General features: G+C 37.3%; 1 protein-coding gene across 3 annotated transcripts in view; it reads right to left on the reverse strand.

Moving 5' to 3' along the window:
• The window catches only part of LOC105473277 (transmembrane O-mannosyltransferase targeting cadherins 2), a 469,505-nt gene that overhangs the window by 214,237 nt on the left and 233,505 nt on the right, over positions 1–21,763 (reverse strand). For all 3 annotated transcript variants that reach the window (XM_024790163.2, XM_011726991.2, XM_071071353.1), the window contains one exon: positions 2,361–2,475. In XM_024790163.2, the coding sequence (XP_024645931.1) occupies positions 2,361–2,475 (115 nt within the window). The remainder of the gene's footprint in view (positions 1–2,360; positions 2,476–21,763) is intronic.

The raw sequence follows: 21,763 nt of genomic DNA on the forward strand, positions 1-21,763 counted from the left end.
TGGGCAACATGTTAACCATGGACTATGGATAAGACAGAGAGAAACATTTCAGTGAAGAGGTGTTGGTTGTTCAGCTTACTTTTCTTCCAAAAATGTATGAAGGATGGGAGCCAGGAAAGCAATATCCCATACTGCAAGGCAAGAGGCTCCTCTGACATCACTGTCAGATGCAAAAAGTGTAAAGAACATATGTGTGAATATATTAACCTCATAAGGTTCTTTTTCATAAAATAAAAATAATATTAATAAAAATATAGTAATATAACACTATTTAGATGAAGAGGACTTGAGCCTTTGTAGGAGTACCTAGATATGTATTTTCATTCAAGAAAAGAAACAGATACACATTCAAATTAGTTCAGCAAAGAAGATGGTAAGATACATGGTGAAACAGGACACAGAAGAGAGTAGGTGGAAGGAACAGTGCACTGGAGCAGGTGTGCTTCATGTGAAAGAATTCCAGGTGACAAAGATAAAATTACACACTGTGCAAGCCAACACAAAATGTATCTGCTGACCTAATTCAGACCACAGGCCGCTAGATTGGGATCCCAGTATTAAAGCCTATGAGGTTAAACACAACGGCAACATATGAACAAAAAATCAAAGCAGAGCTTATCCTGTCTGCTTTCCCTTAAATATCTAGATTTTTCTTTTTTCTTTTTTTTATTTTTTTATTATTATTTTTAACCAAAAATATTTTTTCTTAAAACATGCTGCTATCTATTGCTACAGTTTCTCTCTTCCTTTTTTTATTTTAAAGTATTTGTGCCTTTAGACTTAGCCAATACAAAAGATTCAGGTAACCAGAGCATAAATACATATTTTAAAAGTTTATAGATTAGCCTGATGCTGTCAATATCACACAGCATTCACTAAACTCAAGCAGCAAGCATCTTATTTTTCCTAGGATCAGTCATCTTCCTATAGAGAACTGGTCTGCCTCCATTCCATTCCAACTCTGGAAGTGCTGTCAATGGAAGTGACTCATTGCCCCTCCCACATCACTCAGTGTTTCAACCAAGAGAGGGCACAGGACTGCAGGAGGGTCAGTCCAACAACTTTTTCCGGGATTAATATAGACACTGAGACAAAACAGTTCTCTTTCCTTCTGAGATTGAGAAGAATAAGGATGCTATCTATATTCACAAAGGCACAGGAGTCATCTTTCCCATTGTTATAGAGTACCACGGAAAATGGAGCAAACCCAGAAGAAACCAGAGCCACAAAATGGAGAAACATTCCTGAAACACAATCAGGCACTAGATCTAACTAGGCCTGCATCTAGTCAACCCAGGAATTTCCAGTTAGGGGAGTTTATACATTCTCTGGTGTGTTCAGGCAAGCTTAAACTGGATTTCTGTTACTTACAAACAAAATGTTCTCATAAATATAAGAGACAAAGAAGATATGTGAGTTTGTTTTGCATTTATTTACTCACATCTCATTGCACCAGCTAGGACTGTCCACTCAAAGAACAAAACCAGTTTTTCCCCTAGGGATTTTTCTAACCCAACATATAATAATATCCTAAATGATCCCAACCTCACTAATAATCATCAGTGCCTATGAAGAGGAAAACAAAAAAGAACCATGACCTTACTCACTCACTTTTCTGGTGTAGCGCATATTCTATACATACTTTGATACGGCAATTTTTTTTTAATGGAAGACAAAATCTATCATTAATAATCAAGGCTGGGCACCGTGGTTCACACCTATAATCCCAGCACTTTGCGGGGTAAGGCAAGAGAATTGCTTCAGGCCAGGAGTTAGGCACCAGTCTGGGCAATATAGTGAGTCCCCATCTCTACAAAAAAATTTAAAAATTAGCCATGCATGGTGACAAGCACCTGCAGTCTTAGCTCTTTGGGAGGCTGAGGCAGAAGGATGGCTTGAGCTCAGGAGTTTGAGGCTGCAGCAAGCTATGACAGTGCCTCTGAACTCTAGCCCAGGCCACAGAGTGAAATACTGTCTCAAAAAATTAATAATGCTAATGATCAATGCATGATTTACATAACTCTCATACGTAACAGGCTTATTTTATGAACTCATCTAAGTATTAATGGAACAAACATTTTAAGAACTAAAAAATATTTAAACCAATGTTTATGTAACATGGCATACCGCTTCCCCAAAATTCAGGCATAACACATAAGTACACATGAATATTGATGATGTGGTCCAAAACAAAGAAATCACAACCACCATCCACCTAATAGTCTCAGAGGCATGATTAACAAAAAGACCATTTCAGTACAATAGCTATCATCATCTCCATTTCCAGCAGTTAAATCAATAGTCCCTCTTACTGCAGGTTTCAAAGATGAACCAAACCAGAGAAAGCAAGGCATACTCACAAATTATAAAGCATGTCAGCCATGTTGCTGCGGTAATACAAAGCATTTCTATAGGCGCTTTCAGCTTCAGAAATTTTGCTCTGACTCTTCAGAACATTTCCAAGGTTACCCCATGCTGCCAAGAAGAAAAAGAAATTCTCAGACTGAGCATCAATCCAATTATACATGACATAATATCAGGCCATCAGGAAGTACCACGGGGAGAGAAAACCATCATAAAACATTTTTAAGAAGGAAAATTTATTTCCTTTATACTCTAACATTTCATCAAGCCAGGAGATTAAATATAATCAAAGCCTTAAAAAATTAAAGTAATTATTATGTCTCAAAGCAGATATACATATACAGTTCATCATAAGGCCAAGAACAATGTTATCTTAAGATCACCTACAAAGGCTTCATGCTCTTCCAGATTTCAGTAGGGGTCTTCATGGTCTGAAATTATTGTATACTTACTAGGCCAGAAACTGCAAGAAATGATCTTAAAATAAACAAATATTTCATTCAAGTATGAAAGAACTGATAAATGGCATAGAAGATCTGGAGATGAAAAGCAAAAAAACTAAACAAGATCAAAGCTATAAAGAAGCTTACCAGGCATCAGAATACATCAATAAAACATTATAGATACAATGTTCTTTTGTACTCTTTCTGCTTATGAGCTCACTTCTCTGAAAATAGCTATTTCTACACTTAATCATGTTGAAAATTAAATATATTTTCTATGTACCCTCTTTGTTCTCCACAAATAATAGTAATTTTTCAACATTAAAAATAACAAAAGGCGCAGCACCAATAATTGCCCCCATAGTACGGCTCTCCAATGAACTTTGCCCTCAAACTTGGCTGCTTCTCTTGCCTTCTTACTTCCCTACAAGGAGATGGGGTATTGAGTCCTGAAAGCAGAGTCCCCCAGCAAATGATAGAGATGAGAAGAAGGGTCATGTGTGTTGATATATTTATTTGGGTGACTACTGACTGTACCTGAAAAATGAAAGCGTTTTGAGTTTTTAATTTTAATGCAAAAAAGTACAGAATCTTTCAATCTCGATTTGCCTGTGTGCCTCTAAGAAATTTAAAACTCCTGTGCTTCAGTTTACTTTATCTGTAAACTGGGAAAATAGTGTCTCATCTGTTTCATGATGAAGATGAAGTGTGTTAATATACACAAGCTGTTTAAGGCAGTGTCTGAGGCTGGGCACGATGGCTTGCACCTGTACTAGCACTTGGGGAGGCCGATGAGGAGAGCAGATTGTTTGAGCTCAGGAAGAGTTTGAGACCAGTCCGGGCAACATGGTGAAACCCCGTCTCAACAAAAAATACAGAAATTAGCCTGGCGTGTTAGCACATGCCTGCAGTCCCAGCTACTTGGGAGGCTGAGATGTAATGATTGCTTGAGCCCACAGAGTCGAGGCTACAGTGAGTCATGATCACGCCACTGCACTCAAGCCTGGACGACAGAGTGAGACCCTCTCTCAAAAAAATAAAACAAAACAAAATAAAAAAAACAAAGACAGTGCCTGAAACATGGTAAACACTCAATAAATATCGCTATTATCATTAATATTATTGTAGTTGATACTCTTTACAATTTATAGTAGTTAAGCATTTCTTACAAAAATAACATTAAATACAATGCACTTTATGACCTTATGTTATCTACAGAGAATACTAATCCTTCATGTTTGCAACGTCATATACCTTCTTTGCTTCCAGTGGAAAACAGGGGAAAGGCACTGAACTCACAATTATGCAATAGCTAATAGTGCCATGTACCATGCCACACACTTGACATATATCATCTCACCGAGCTCTCAACACAGTTCCTTACATAAGTGCCCATTCCCCAGGTGAGGAGACAGAGGCACTAAAGAATTTGTTTGTTTGTTTGTTTGTTTATTTATTTATTTATTTTTGAGATGGAGTCTTGCTCATCGCCCAGGCTGGAGTACAGTGGCACGATCTCGGCTCACTGCAACCTCTTCCTCCCTGGTTCATGCCATTCTCCTGCCTCAGCCTCCCGAGTAGCTGGGACTACAGGCGCTGCCACCACACCCAGCTAATTTTTTTGTATTTTAAGTAGAGACGGTGTTTCACCGTGTTAGCCAGGATGGTCTCGATCTCCTGACCTCGTGATCCGCCCTCCTCAGCCTCCTACAGTGCTGGGATTACAGGCGTGAGCCACCACGCTTGGAGGCACTAAAGAATTTGTAAAGTTAATACTGAAGTGTTAGAGCAAAAACGCTAATCCGACACTGGCTGTTTCCAAACTTTTTCTCTCCTCGACCTAACATTTTCATACCACATTTCATCTTTCACTGCAAACCAACATTCACATACCAACATTCACAGAGGCCTCGGCACTATGAGTCCATAGAAAATTGTATCCTTTAAATTAAAAGACAAAATAGTGTAAAGTATTGTCAAATTAAACTACTAAATGAAAAGAAAATAAAAAGTAGGAAAACAGTAAAATAAATTATAATTATCTTTAAACATAATAGGCATAATACCATACATATTCTATACCACAAATTAATAAGATATGCCTCTATGGAAATTTTTAATAATTAGGCAATTTTAAAACCCCCACTCCTCCCAAAGTTCTGCTCTGATTGTGTGATTAGTAAAAGAGAATATATTTACATTGGAATCTCTCTGAGAAATGCATTCAAATGTTAATTGAAGCACCAGGAAATCCTCATTATAATGGTATCCCATTTTGATAGTAGTCCTAGAACATAGATGATTAAAAAAACTAATACAAAGACATACCTTTGAATATTTTAAGACATAATTCCAGTGAAAGAAATTGATTTCTTTAGATACTTACATCTCAAATAAATAATAAACTAATAAGTGCTTCTCCTGTTGACAACAGACATATACAGGGATATCGTGGAGATGTTGTGGGTGTAGGTTCAGACCACCAAAATAAAGTGAGTGTCACAATGAAGTGAGTCACATATTTTTTTTGGTTTTCTAGTGCATATAAAAGTTATATTTACACAATAATATTGTCTAATAAGTGTGCAATAGCATGATGTCTAAAAAACAATGACACACCTTAATTAAAAAATACTTTATTGCTAAAAAATGCTAACAATAATCTGAGCCCTTGGTGAATCTTAATCTTTGGGCTGGTGGAGGGTCTTGCCTTAACACTGATGCCTGCTGACTGGTAAGGGTGATGGTTGCTGAAGGCTGGAGTAGCTGTGACAATATCTTAAAATAAGATAAAATAAAGTCTAGCATATCAATTAACTCTTCCTTTCATGAAAGACTTCTCTGTAGCAGGTGATGCTATTTGATAGCATTTTATCCACAATAGAACTTTCAGAGTTAGTCTCAATCCTTTCAAACCCTGCAACTGCTTTATCAACTAAGATTACATAATATTCTAAGTGCTTTGTTGTCATTTCAGCAATGTTCACAGCACGGTCACCAGGAGTAGACTGCACCTCAAGAAACCACTTTCTTTGCTCATCCATAAGAAGCAACTCCTCATCTGTAAATATGTTATCATGAGATTGTAGCAATTCAGTCACATCTTTAGGCCCAGTTCTAATTCCACTTTTCTTGCTCTCTCCACGACCTCTGCAGTTCCTTCCTCCACTGCAGTCTTGAGCCCCTCAAAGGTATCTGCAAGGCCTGGAATCAGCTTCTTCCAAATTCCTCCTAATGGTGATATTCTGACCTCATTCCATGAATCACAAATGTTCTGAATGGCATCTAGAAGGGCAAATCCTTTCCAGAAGTTTTCCAATTACTTTACCCAGACCCATCCGGGGAATCACTGTCTAAGGAAGCTACAACCTTACGAAAAGTTACTTCTTATATTAGAAGACTTGAAAGTCAAAATAATTCCTTGATCCATGGGCTATGGAACAAATACTGTGTTACTATGCATGAAAACAGCATTAATCTCCTTGTGCATCTCTATCAGAGTTCTTGGGTGACCAGGTGCACTGGCAATGAGCAAGAATCTTTTGAAAAGAATTTCTTTCTGAGCAGTAGGACTCAACATTGAGCTTAATACATTCAGTAAGCCATGCTGTAAACAAATGTGTTGTCATCTAGGAAATACACTTCCACTTATAGAGCAGAAGCAGAATAGATTTAGCATCATTCTTAAGGACCCTAGGATTTTTTGAATGTTAATTGACCAATGGCTTCCACTTAAGGTTAACAGTTGTATTAGCCCACAAAAAAATAACAGTCAACCTGTCCTTTGAAAATATGAAGCCAGGCACTAACATCTAGCTATGAAAGTCTTATATGGTATATTCTTCCAATAGAAATCTGTTTTATATACACTGAAAACCTATTGTTTAGTTGTAGCCACATTAATCAATTATCTTAGCTATATTTTCTGCACAATTTACTGCTTTTCCATCAGTATTTACCGCTTCACCTTGTACTTATATGATATGGAGCTGGCTTCTTTCCTTCAACCTAATGAACCAATCTCTGTTAGCTTCAAACTTTTCTGCCACAGCTTCCTCACTTCTCTCAGCCTTCATATAATTGAAGAGAGTTAAGGACCTTGTTTTGGATTAGATTTTGGCCTAATGGAATGTTATGGCTGGTTTGATCTTTTATCCAGGCCAATAAAACTTTCCACCAGCCAGACACGGTGGCTAACACCTGTAATCCCAGCACTTTGGGAGGCCGAGGCGGGCGGATCACGAGGTCAGGAGATTGAGACCATCCTGGCTAACATGGTGAAACCCCGCCTCTACTAAAAATACAAAAAAATTAGCCAGGTGTGGTGGCGGGTGCCTGTAGTCCCAGCTACTGGGGAGGCTGAGGCAGGAGAATGGCGTGAACCTGGGAGGCTGAGCTTGCAGTGAGCAGAGATGGAGCCACTGCACTCCAGCCTGGGCAGCAGAGCAAGACTCCGTCTCAAAATAAATAAATAAATAAATAAATAAAATGAAAATTAGCCTAATTTCATTATTTTTATGTCTCAAAGAATAGGGTTGCCCATGGAAAGGGAGAGAAATTAGGGCAGGGCTGATCAATGAAACAGAGCATGTAAAACATTTATTAAGTATACCATTTTATATGGGCACAGTCACAATATTAACAACATATATCACAGATAACCATAACAGATATAATAAAAAAATTAATATATTGTGAGAATTGCCAAAATATGATAGAGACATGAAGTCAGCACTTGCTGTTGGAAAAATGGTACTGACAGACTTGGTTTATGTAGTTGCCACACTCAATTTGTTAAAAAAAAAAAAAATGCAATATCTGAGAAGCACAATAAAGTGAAATACAAGAAAATGAGGTATGCCTGTCACTATATCTAGAATATATGTTCACTCATTTGGTTGATTGTTCATTTATCCACTCATTAATGTATTAAATATTTATTCATTCATTAGATATTTGTGAAGCACCTATTTGGTGCCAGGAACTTCATTAGGAGCTGGACACTCAGTACTGTTCAAAATAGTCAATTCCCACCCATGTGAGCTTATGCTGGAAGTAGGGGATGGAGGTAGTGGAGGGAGGGTGGGATCCATACAATAAAATAAATGAATTAACTTCAGATAGTGATAAGTGTTATAAATAATGTAAAATAAAATAACGTGATATGGATGAGGCTAATTTAGGTAAGGATATCACACATTTAGGAAAATAGGTATGATCGGCCGGGCGCGGTGGCTCAAGCCTGTAATCCCAGCACTTTGGGAGGCCGAGACGGGCGGATCCCAAGGTCAGGAGATCGAGACCATCCTGGCTAACACAGTGAAACCCCATCTCTACTAAAAAATACAAAAAAAACTAGCCAGGCGAGGTGGCGGGCGCCTGTAGTCCCAGCTACTCAGGAGGCTGAGGCAGCATGATGCCACATAAGGAAAATACAGCCAAGGATCTAAGGCAAGAATGAACTTGATGTTTCCCAGGAACAACATCAGTCAGGTGAGTGGCTGCAAAATGAGAGGGAAAGTCAAGATGAAGTCACAGAGGTAGGCAAGGATCCAATCACACAGGGTTTCACGTGCCATGATGAGAAGCCTGGGGGTTATTTTACTTGCGATATTTGGGGGGAAATATTCAGTGAGGGATTTTGTGATTTGAGTTTCATTTTCAAAAGGTCACTCTTGACTCCTCCGTGGAGAAGGACTCACTGCAAGAGAACTAAAGGAGCAACAGGGGGACCAGCTGGAAGGCAACTGCGGTAATCTAGACAGCAAAATTACAGTGGTTTCCAACAGGATAGATGAGCAGCAGAGATGGCTATTTCAAAGTGAGAAAACAGCTTAGAAAGTAAAAATCATCAAGGTTAAATGAGGCAAAGTCACAATCTGAAATTAGGTTTCCTGCTTTTTATACAAATGAAAATCTCTTATATTTCTTAAGATTAAGTAATTGCCCTAGGTGCCTGCAAAAATCTTGTTTTCCTGTTGTACACACACATATCATACACAATTATCAGCTTCAGACAAGGTTACTCGATAAAGTAAAACAAATAAAGACCCCCTCAGGAAAAGGTCACTGTATAACCTACAAACTACCAAATATCCTCCTCTCTTGCTATATGATTTCTTTATCCAGACATAGAATTGTCCCGGTATCCAATCAAAATAAAGCCCTCACTTCCTTAGACTGTATTCCAAATCACCCAACCAAAGTCAAAATCCTATAATAGGACATATAATGAGATGCCCCAGAGTTCTCCATGGTGTAGCTGTTCTCTCTCAGTGTGAGAAATAGTTAAGCCAACTTTTACTTCAGGTGTGGCGCTAGTGGTCTTTGGCTGAAGAGAATTGACAGAGGACTTCATCATACTCAAATATAAAAATGATTCCTTCTCAAATCCTATGTTCCTTAAATTATTGCTCCACAACACTGTGTTGATCGAAATAGATTTTAGGTTTCTGAAGAGCTGCCATAACTCTTCATAGCTGATTCTATGAGTTACTTCTTTAAGAAATTCGATCATATTAACCCACTCAACTTTTCAATATCATGTCAATTTTTAAATCTAACCTTCCTGACTATCTGGAAGTATGCAAACCAAATCCTAAAAGAAATGGAGGAATATTCCAACTCATGGATGGGGCAATTTAACATTATAAAGATGTCAGTTCTCCCCAAATAAATCTATGAATTCTATGTAAATCCAATCAATATTTTAGCATAATTTATTAAGAAACTCAAAAACTATATTTTAGTCATAATATATAAAAGAACAATGAAAACTGATTTTTATACCATATTCATGAAATACAAAGATAAATTCCAGATAGCTTAAAAAGTTAAATGTGAAAAAGTAAAGCTATCAAAAGACTATATAGAGGAATATATCTATGGAATGGAAAAGGACTTCTTAAAAAGAGCCCCAAATATAATTTGAAATGTTAAAAAAAAAATGGATTTGGGTATTTCAAAAAGGACTTCTATTTAATGAAGAACATTATGAACAAGTTAAAATGCATAATATTCTGGGAGAAGATATTTCAAACATCTAAACAAAGAAGTGTCTGTACTTGGAAACTAGAAGGAACTCCTGCAAAGTAACAATAAAAAAATAAGAAATAGAATAGGGGAAAAACAGACAAAGGACATGAATAGGACTGTACAAAAATGAAAACCAAAATGAATACCAGGCATTTAAACTAATACTTAAATTTCTTAGTAACCCCCCTGAAATGCAAATTATAACAACCAAGTATCTTTTATACCTAGACTGGCAAAATAATAGAAAAATGGATAAGGTCAACTACTGGTAGGGATGTTGGGGAAGAATCCTGTGCACAGCTGGTGGCAGTGTGGCCTGGGGCAGACATTCTGTTATGCCCTCTGACAGTACTCAGTCAAATCAACAAATCTAAGTTACTAAGTCAAAAAGGACTTCTGTCTAGCAATCCCACTCCCACATAAATTCTCACTTAAGAAAGCATGTAAGAGAACGTTTAAATTCAACTGCCTTAGTGTTGGCTGATAGTGGGTAGTAACAATAGGTCCATAATGGGAGTACAATGTGGGACATTCACTTTACACACTCCTATGCAGCATTAGGAACAATTAACACCATGTCAATACTGTTACACGAATGGACCATAACTGCCTACAAATAATTTTTAAAAAGGAATGCAATGTCACAACAAAGATAAACGTTAAAAACTGATTCATGCCCAAAATATCACTATGTATTTAACATAGTGTATATTACAATTAAATCAAAGGTATATTATAAATCAAATACATTACATACAAATCAAATATGTTAGACCAGCTGTCTATGCTGCAAAGAGAAAATTAAGAATACAGATAAAAGGGGATTAATACATGAATAAAATAAAGGAAACTTGCAGGGATTAACCTGAAAACTGCAGTGAAGGGAAAAAGAGAAAGAAAAGGAAAGGGAAAGGAGGAAAGGAAAGGAAACAAAGGAAAGGAAACAAAATAAAATGAAGGTCACACACCATCTTCTTTTAAAATAGAGATGGAGTTATGCTATATCCTACTTAAGGAATAAAAGGTTGTAACATCCACTACACCTTTTTTTAAGAAAGATAATTCAAAACAGATGTTTGGGATTATCTTCAAATTTTCACTTTGATACTTATTCTTTGGGCCACTCAAAGACCTTGTATTTTCATTAACATTTAATATAATGCACATTTTTTACATGTTTAAGCCTATATATTTTATTGGTATATTCATTTCATATAATCTGTTAAAAGTGCAGTTTTATTGAAATAAAATTCTCAAAGTTCTTTCAGTGAAGTGTGATGAAGTGTAAATAATAGTTACAAATGTTTTAAAAGTACACATTTGTTTTTCCTGTTGCCCAGGCTGGAGTGCAGTGGCATGATCATGGCTCACTGCAGCCTCAACCTCTTGGGCTTGAGCAGTCCTCCCACCTCAGCCTCCCGAGTAGCTGGGACTACAAATGTGCACCACCATGCCTGGCCATTGTTTTTCTAATTTTAATTTTTGTAGAGGTGGGTCTCACCATGTTGCCCAGGCTGCTCAAAAACTCCTGGACTCAAGTGATCCTCCCACCCTGGCATTGCAAAGTGCTGGGATTACAGGCATGAGCCACTGCACCCAGCCTAAAAGTTCACATTTTAATAGAGGATATGTACAGATGAATGCAAATCACACTTTCAACTCTGGATATAATAAAGGATTTATCCGAAGTTCAAAAAATATAGTTGTTGTTCCAAAATCCCAATCTAATGTTGAGAAGTTTTTCTTCCCAATGAAGTTTCCAAATATTCAGAGTATTCATTTCATTCCTGTTTTAAACAAAATAAACTTCATATGAAACTGCTCTGACTTGGATGGACTACTGCCCCATCTCAAGGGCCTGCCTTGTAGCATCGTGACAGCCTAAAGAGAGCAAAAGAATGGAAAGCGGAGAAGAGGAGATGAAGAAGAAATTTTAAAAATTATAAAAAATAATAATAATAATAGTGTTTACATTTATTTAATGATTACTACATCCTTGGTAGCCTCCTGAATTCATTTAACCTAATAAAAACATTTGGGGTCTATAGTATTACTATCCCAATTTCACAGATGAGAAAACTGAGGTTAAAGCCTCCTAAGTAGCAGACTTAATGACAAGGGAGATTCAGATATGTATCCAGGCATCGAAATGTGATCAGAGGCAAGGCTATTTCACCCTCTCAATATTGAGTTTGAGTACAAGGTAGAATATCATAACATGGTACTTAATATGTTTCATATATTTTAATTTAGGGTCTATAGCATAAATATGAAAACAATTTATCCAAATGAGTTATCCTCTCAGAACTGCTAGGGGGGAAAAAAAAAACCCCACAGTAGTAACAAAATAAAACTATCTGGTATCCATATTTCATAATATATTTTTCAGACCAGGGAAAAATTAATGCCAAGTAGTATATCAAATGTTTTACATGTCTTTGGGAATATAATTTTATATGTCACATTTTCCTGTTAACATATTGGAACTGAACATATTCTGCCTATGTAAACAAACGGTTGTTGCTCAAAGATGCTGGCTGGGAACTTCGGTATATTTATCAATTCTTATTAGTGCCCTGAAGATACTTTACATGTGACAGAGATTTAATAAGCATTGTTTAATAAGTAAACAACTTCAATCCTAAGACTAAGCATATATAATGACTATATTAAGGGAAGGCAAACAGACACTTCTAGATATCACTGGATAAGCTCTAGAAAATATGATCTGTAGAGCTATTTTATATTCAAAAAGAAAAAGAAATTCTTCTGTTAAAAAAATCAAGCAGTGAAGAAGTAGAAATAACTCTTATACCTCAAGGGCCCTTCACATTGATATTAAACTACCTCTAAAAAGTATCCATTTACTAAGAAACTTGATCTTAATTCACAATGAAAGCTTCTCTTGTACTTAGTCCACAGTCTGCCATGGTTTATTTTATGTTCTTTCAAAGGCAGAAGAATAATTAAATATTCCCATCTTGCTGAAGTTGTTCTAAAGAGAAAATCAAATGTGAGGTCCCTCTAGAAATGCTGTGATCTGCTACAATAAATACCTCTAAATTTTTTTCAAAGTTCTAATTCCAAATACATGGTAGTCTTAAGTTTACAGAGTAAATTCAAACTTACTCTGAAGTAACTATTGCAATTTCATATTTCTGATATACTTCACGAAATCAATGCAGGGAGATTTGAGAAAATTTTTCAAGATTTTTTCTTGTGTTAATAATTTGAAAAATGATATATATTCATTAATTATAAAAGAAATTATAACACGTTTTTCATAATTTGGTATGCACTGCTTTGAAAAAATAGCTAAAAGAGCAGAAAACAGGTTAGATAGAAAATTGATACTTAGAGTAGGGTTGTTGCTATAACATCACCTGAAAATATGGAAGCAGCTTTGGAACTGGGTAATGGCTGGAGGTTGGAAATTTGGAGAATCAGGCTAGAAGAAGCCTATATTGCCATGGGAGGGCTCAGAAGACCTCAGAACTGTAGAGCTACCAGCGTACAACGCCAATCTGAGAGAGCGGAAATGTGGGCTGAGCCCATTAAAGCCATGGGCGTGGCAGTTCTCAGTGTCTTGAGAGCCCAACCCCTATATCAGTGTGCTCAGGATGTGGGACATGGAAACAAAGGAGATTATTCTCCAGTTTTAAGACTTCGTATTGTTTTCCCTACTGGGTTATGGATTTAGTGGGGACCAGTTACCGTTTTCTTCTTTCCTCTTTCTCCCTTTTAGAATGAAAATGCCTACTTCTATGCCTGTTTCACTGTTGTATTTTGGAAGTAGGTAACTCGCTTTGATGTTACAGACTCACATCTGGAAGGAATTTGCCTCTATACAGATCATGCCTTGAGTATCACCCGTATCTCATTTAAATGAGACTCTGGACTTTGGATTTTTGAGTTGATGGAAACAAGTTAAGGCTTTTGTGACTTTGGGGATGAAATGAATATACGTTTGCACTATAAAAAGGACATAAATTTTGGGTGCCTGGTACGAAATGGTTTTGCATGTGCCCTCAAAATTCAACATGCTGTAAACTTAATCCCCAATGTAACTGTATTGGGAGGTAGGTCCTAATAAGAAGTGACTGGGTCATGAGGGGGAAGCCCTCATGGATGGATTAATGTTAATACAGGAGTGGGTCAGTTTTCACTAGAGTGAATTGTTATAAAAGCAAGCCCAGCCCCTCATGCTTTTTCTCTCATATGTGCTCTTGTTGGAACCGAACTGTCGATTCCCTCCTGGGCAGGGGTCGCCGCAAAGGATCACCGACACGAGATTCACAGCAGAGAGTTATTTATTACTAGTGCGCTAGGGTCCCAAGCTCTAAGTTGGCCCTGGGACCCCAACTGCTTGTTACAGGCTGTTTATATAGGCAAACACAAGTTCAAACACAGCTTATGGCGCGAAATTCAAACAAAGCTTAAGGTGCGTGGTAATTGGGTCTAGCTATGGCCTGAGCAAGGTGTCTTGTTCTAATTGGTTAGAGCAGGACCTTATGAGGTTTTTTCCTGGAGTTGTTGATTCCGGGAACTTCGAGGCAGGGTGGGACCCCCGGAATTGGCAGGGGGGGACCCCATGAGGTTGTTTCCCGGAATTGGCAGGGTGGGACCCTATCAGGGTGAGTCCCTATCGAGGCAGGGTGGGACCCTATCCAGAGCCACCTGGTGTTATTTTTTTTTTTTTTATATGAGGCCTAGTTTCTAAGTTTTATGAGGCCTAGTTTCACTCTCTCTTATGCCTTCTGTTATAGTTCAACCCTTGCCAGATGCCAGCACAATACCTTGGACTTCCCAGTCTCTAAAACTGTGAGCCAAATACATTTCTTTGTGTGTTTTTTTTGTGTGTTTGTTTTGTTTTGTTTTTTTAAAAGAGACTAGGTGTGGTGGCTCACACCTGTAATCCCAGCACTCTGGGAGGCCAAGGCTGTCAGATCACAAGGTCAGGAGTTCAAGACCAGCCTGGTCAACATGGTGAAACCCCATCTCTACTGAAAATACAAAAATTAGCCAGGCATGGTGGCAGGCACCTGTAGTCCCAGCTACTCGGGAGGCTGAGGCAGAAGAATCACTTGAACCCAGGAGGTGGAGGCTGCAGTGAGCCAAGATTGCACCACTGCACTCCAGCCTGAACAACAGAGCAAGACTCTGTCTCAGAGAGAGAGAGAGAGAGAGAGAGAGAGAGAGAGAGAGAGAGAGAGAGACAGAGAGACAGAGAGACAGACAGAGAGAGGAAAAGAAAGAAGATAAAATAAAAAGATAAATGAATTTCTTAATATTTAATTTTTACCTACTTAACAGTCAGTTCTACATAAGTAATCATGCCTCTTTGGGTTATCATCTCAGCATTTTCATTTTACTAATACACTGCATAGTCACTGAATGTGGTAAGGACTCTCATTCTTGTTTCTTGCTTCAGCTATAATTCATTTTAAACCTTATAAAATTAACATATGTCTTTAGTCCCTATATAAAAATCTTGAGTTCTATGTAAGGATCTGCCAAAATTGAAGTATTTAATTGCATTAAATAAGGGGATAAATCCTAAATTTTGCTTCCACCAACGCTGAGTTACTTGTTTGAAATCAGAGTGTCACTTCCATGAGGAGGTAAAAGTTGCAGTCTTGCCAGTTATCTATCACAAATCATCTGCAAAAAAAAAAAAATAATAACTTATTTGCACTTAATATAGTAGTGCTTAATATATCTACTAAGAATTGTTTTTATTCAGATTACAAGCCAATTTTGGCCAGGCACAGTGGCTCATACCTATAATCTAGTACTTTGGGAAGCCAAGCTGGGCGGATTGCTTGAGTCCAGGAGTTTCAGACCAGCCTGGGCAATAGGGTGAAACCCCAATAAATACAAAACTTAGCCAGGTATGGTGATGCATGCTGTAGGCTGGGGTGAGGGAATCCCTAGAGCCTAGGAGGTCAAGGCTGAGGCGGGAGAATGCCTTCAGCCTGGGAAGTTAGGGCTGCAGTGATTTATGATTGCATCACAGCACTCTAGCCTGGGTGACAGAGTGAGACCCTGTCTCAAAAAAACAAAAGCCAGCCAGGCATGGTGGGGCTCACGCCTGTAATCTGAGCACTTTGGGAGGCCAAGGTGGGCAGATCATGAGGACATGAGATCGAGACCATCTTGGCTAACATGGTGAAACCCCGTCTCTACTAAAAATACAAAAAAATTAGCCAGGGATGGTGGCGGGCGCCTATAATCCCAGCTACTGGGGAGGCTGAGGCTGGAAGAATTGTGTGAACCCTGCAGGCAGAGCTTGCAGTGAGCCGAGATCGCACCACTGTACTCCAGCCTGAGTGACAGAGTGAGACTCGGTCTCAAAAATAAAATAAAATAAATAAAATACATTAATTAATTTAATTAAAGCCAATTTTAAGCTAGATTTGTGTATGCATATGTGATCTCTCCTAATCCTCATAACAAATGAGCTGATATTATCATCCACTTTGCACTATTAATAGAGGAAGAAACTATGCCTCACAGAAGTGACACTCAAAAAGATAAGAGAACAAAAAGACGGTCTGTCTGGTTCCAAAGTCCTTGCCTTTAACCATAATGGAAGTCTTGGACTTCAGATGTGCCTCATGAATGGTCTCACCAGCTACAATTTAAATAAATATTATTTAAAAATATAAATATTAATTATGTTCAACTTTCAACGTCAATGGAGAGAGAAAGAAGGAAAAAAATAAAACAAAGGGAGGGGAAAAAGAGCTATTTAACTGCATGGAACTGAAAATGAGCATGAATGTGTTGTTGCTGTTTTTTAAAGTAGACTGTCTTCCCACTCCAGCTATTAGCAAAGACTCTAAGGGTTGGCGGGGGGGTCAACATTTGTAGACTGGGTATTTTACTAATTGTATGATAGTCACTTTATATGACTCCAGGGAGATAAGAGCCTTTGTAAGCCTACAGGAATTTATTTTTTTTTGAAGTAATTCTATCTCAGATTATTACAGAAAAGAACATAATAGTAAGTAGGTAAATAAAACAGATGTAGTTAAAATATTAAGTAGAAGAAGTGGCTATGATATAAAGATCATGATTCGTATGTTATCACAACACATATCCTATATGGTTATATGTAATCCTAATTACAGGAATTTTACAAGATACAGTTATTTCTCATTCCCCTATCTGTAGTTATTTCAGATAGATCTGAAACTAAATGTATTCCCATTAAGGAAAAAAAAAATGTAAAGATAAAAATTTAGTACTTCAATAATATATTAACACTGTTGTCTTGACAGCACTGCCACTATAACATCTATGTGCATACTGTAATATCCACCTGTATAATCCAGCACCCGTGTTTGTTTTGTTTTAGTGTATCTAGGGTCGTTCCTTGGCATTTTACCGTCTGCAATTTCTACCATATTCCTGAATTTGACTATGAGCCATCCTCACATCCATGGCTCAGGTCTGCTGCCGGTACCACTCATGGTATTTGATTTTGGGGTTTTCCTGCACTTGTCTTCACTCCATTTCTTATCTATGCAAAATTTTTCCCAAGGCTTCTCAATTAAAACTTACCTGCCCTATGTGCCTAATAACAATGTGCTCTATACAATGTTTCTCACAAACTAGCACACCGCATTATATGTAAAGACAGTTAATATAACTGCATTTTCAAATATAATGACTGGCCAAAGGGAGAGAATTTGGGAGCAACAAGCCTTGAGGCTCTCCTCAAATCCCATGCAACAAACCCATTTTTCCTATCACACTGTCAAAAGCAGTTAATGGAACACTTGGGGAATATATATACTAGAACGTCATAAATAGTGGTCCTGTTTATGTAACAAATATACCGATTCGGTAAAGGCTTTTTAGAAATCCCTCATATATTGCTGATCGCATAGCCCATGCAGTCATCCAACCAGTACCTTTTAAAATTATTATTTTTCTGTTTTAAATTTTTTCTCCATAAATACTGGGTCCTTCTATGTTGACCAAGCTGGTCTGGAACTTCTGGTCTCAAACAATCCTCCTGCCTTGGCCTCCCAAAGTGCTGGGATGACAGACGTTGAGCTGCTGTACGCAGCCTTAATTATTAACAATGATAGATGTTGTCTTCCATTAAAAGATCAGTTCCTTTTGAGTTATGGTAAATCCTAAAGAGTACAAGTTGCCTCTGAGTTTGTATCAGGAATAGAACTGTCTCCAAGCAGCCCTTACAGCTTGCTTCTAATACAATTGGGATCATTTGAGTTTGGTTCAGGTATAAAAGATGAAGAACCCTTAGAAAGACCCAGAGTTCTTAGACAAACTCTGTACAGAATTTGTACAGAATTACGATTTCCAAGCAACTTCAGGGGAAACAAAAAGAATCAATTTTCTCCCTTAAATTCTCTTTTTCTTTTATTGCCCAAACCACATCTGTTTTATCTCACAGTAGATCCAGTCATCAGTTAGGTATGTCCCTGCCACCTAACGGCCCCAGGTTAGTTTCCCACTATAAGTCACTAACGAAACTTTGATACAGAAACATAAAACGAAGTGTCCAAAATCTACGTTGTAGTACTAGCCCTGTAACCAATTAGATTTGGGTCCACCCAAGTAAATTACTTAATTTCTACTCCTATTTCATAGTAAAAGCAATAATTTAGTAAATATGTAATGTGGAACAAACCCTGGCCTAGGTATGCTATGCTAATACCCACAAGGTGGTATTGCTATACTCACTCTATAGATAACACTAATAAGGAAAACAATAACCACTATATATGAGTTATAATCAGTATCCACATCTACCTCACTGCAACGTTTGGAATCTTTAACCATGCCCCTTAAGCATCCTGCCTCTCTTAGTTTCTCATCTGTAAAAGAATTGTAAGGCTGAGCACAGTGGCTCATTCCTGTAATCCCAGCACTTTGGGAGGCTGAGCGGGGCAGATCACCTGAGGTCGGGAGTTTGAGACCAGCCTGACCAACATGGAGAAACACCGTCTCTACTAAAAATACAAAATTAGTCGGGCATGGTGGTGCATGTCTATAATCCCACCTACTCGGGAGGCTAAGGAAGGAGAATTGCTCGAACCAGGGAGGCGGAAGTTGCAGTGGGTTAAGATTGCACCATTGCACTCCAGCTATGCAACAAGAACGAAACTCTGTCTCAAAAAAAAAAAAAAAAAGAGTCGTAACGATGCTTGCCTAAACTAAACTCTGAGTCACTGAGAATATTAAATTAACGTAGATGTGTAACTCCCTGGAAAGTACATTATTATGGAGAAGGTATATTTCATTAATAGATTATATACTAAAAGCATAACCAATTCAATATACACTTTTATAGTAAATCTGCCCTATTCATTATCTATGCTCATGCTACTGAGAATCGCATTGCCAACCAAATCCAGGACAACAAAAACACAACTAAAAGCAATATTGAATACTCTAAAGGACAATTTTAAGATTTAAAAAATAATGAAAATCCTAAAGATTATATCTTATTTTAAAAATCTGCTTCTGAGTTATAAATATAATACATCTCAAATATAGTACATCAGGGAAAATATTCCATGTGTTAACTTCTATATGTTAATTTTTGGCATTCACTGTGATCAATCCAGTACCTAGTGTTGAACAGGCCAAAAGTAAATACTAGAGAAAAGGTGATTTAAAAAAAAAAAAAAAGAAATGATGAGTAAAAAATGCAAATAAAATATTTATGTGAGTAGAAAAATATTTACCTGTGCTAATGAGGACAATTATTTGTAAATAACTGAGATTTCTAAAATAAAATATCAATTATCTTTGCTATATGCAAAAATCTTTGGCAACTATCATTTTAAAGCATTTCTTCTGTACTTGCAGTTGATTTAACAACAGAAAAGAAAGGGAAGTTAATTTTGTTTGCCTTCTTTACTAGTATAGGACAAGTAGACAAGAATTCTGAAGACTGTGCAAATACATGTCACCCTTGAACAACATAGGTTTGAACTGCCTGGTTCTACTTATATGTGGATTTTTTTTTTTTTTTCAACCAAACACAGATTGAAAATGCAGTATTTGTGGGATGTGAAACCCATGTATAGAGAGTACTGACTTTTCCTATATTCGGGTTCTGCAGGGCCAACTGTGGGAATTGAGCATGCAGGGATTTGTATATAGGTGTGTGGTCTTGGAACCAATCCTCCACATATATCAAGGAACAATGATACTTCAGTATGAGGTATTTTTGTATGAACTGAAAAACATGACATTGAAACCGAGAATGCTGTTATACACATAAAAGTCTTGAAACTACAATTCAGAAAGTTTTACTTCCACATATTAAAAAGAAGCTAGTACCCAGAGGGTTAAGTAAGATAAAGAGGAAAAATCAGGAAATATGTCAAAACCAGTGATTAATGAATATTACCAAATAAAAAATATGACTAGATGTGTGGTCTTAGCTATAAAGCCATATATTCTATTCGTGAGTTTTAAATAATGTCAGATTTGTATGTCAGGATGATTAAAACTCATAGAGAAGCCGCATTTTCCTTTCAAATAATCAGAACTGGGTCTTAGGACATATGTCTTTAAACCCTAATTTTTAACTGAAAACCTCAAAAGTAAATATCTGCTCCAGGCTCAATGTGAGAATGAGCTGAGAACCAGCAATAGCCAAAACCAAAGTACGATGGATCTCTGACCAAAGCAGTGCACAGCCCCTTGCTTCTGGAATGGTACCACAGAGAACAGAAGCATGGCATTAGGACTTCAGTGACTTCATCAACTGCCCTCAAAAAGTATCTCAAGATCACTGTGCTAAAGTGTAATGTCAAAATAAATTTTAAAATTCTGTACTGTTGCTTCCAAATAATAGCATTTCAAGAACGAAAAGTAATTTTAAATGTATCACTGTGATTAGAGATAAGAAAATAAGAAAAATGCAGAATACATGGGTTTGTACAGTAATAGTAATATGCAAATATTTTCATTATACAAGCACAGAAACTCCTTTCTACTTAAAATTATTGTAAATATTTACATGAATGTGAGTATTACCACTCACTCTTCTTCTTTTTTTTTTTTTTTTTTTAGACAAGGTCTCAAATCTGTCACCCAGACTGGAGTGCAGGGGTGTGATCATAGCTCACTGCAGCCTCAACCTCCCCAGGATCAGGTGATTCTCCCACCTCAGCCTTCCAAGTAGCTGCAACTACAGGTATGCACCACCACACTCAGCTAATTTTTGAATTTTTTGTAGAGACATGGTTTCACCATGTTGCCCAGGCAGGTCTCAAACACCTGGGCTAAGTGATCCACCCATCTCTGCCTCCTCAAGTGCTAGAATTATAGGTGTGAGCCACCGCACCCAACCACCATTCATTCTTAACCACAATTGTGAAGGTAACATGATGCTATCATCTATGGAAAATACTCAGATTATTCAACAGCAGTACTGCAAACCATCAAAACTTGTTTGTAAATCTCAAAGAGATTACGTCAACTGACTTGATGCAAAAGGAAAACATTTCAAAATATCTTAGACATTGTGGTCTTTGCTGGTAGTCTCATGAAATACAAGTTGAGATATTTACCCTCTTATCCTAAGCAAGGAGAGGTAAGAAGAGCAGAAAAAAAAAAATTATCACATTTCTTTATGATATGACTTCCAAGTTCCTACACAGAGCCCCAAACATTAAATGACTGTAAGTTTCCTCTGCTATTCCAGGCATCTTAAGAAGAAAACGCCGTGCTTTGACGCCTGGATAATCTGTTCTTGTCAAAACTTGACTCGGAGTTGATGTATTACATTTCTAACCCAGTTCCTTCTTTCTATACTTAAAATGTCTACAGAGAAATTTTTCATAATTAAAACATATGCTTAAAGTGCTTCCTAAAAAGATAGTAATGCTAATATTTTAATAACTTATGGTGTTTTGCACAAAGAAACT

Source organism: Macaca nemestrina, chromosome 10 (genome assembly GCF_043159975.1).
Source record: "Macaca nemestrina isolate mMacNem1 chromosome 10, mMacNem.hap1, whole genome shotgun sequence".
NCBI classification, from domain to species: Eukaryota; Metazoa; Chordata; class Mammalia; order Primates; family Cercopithecidae; genus Macaca; species Macaca nemestrina.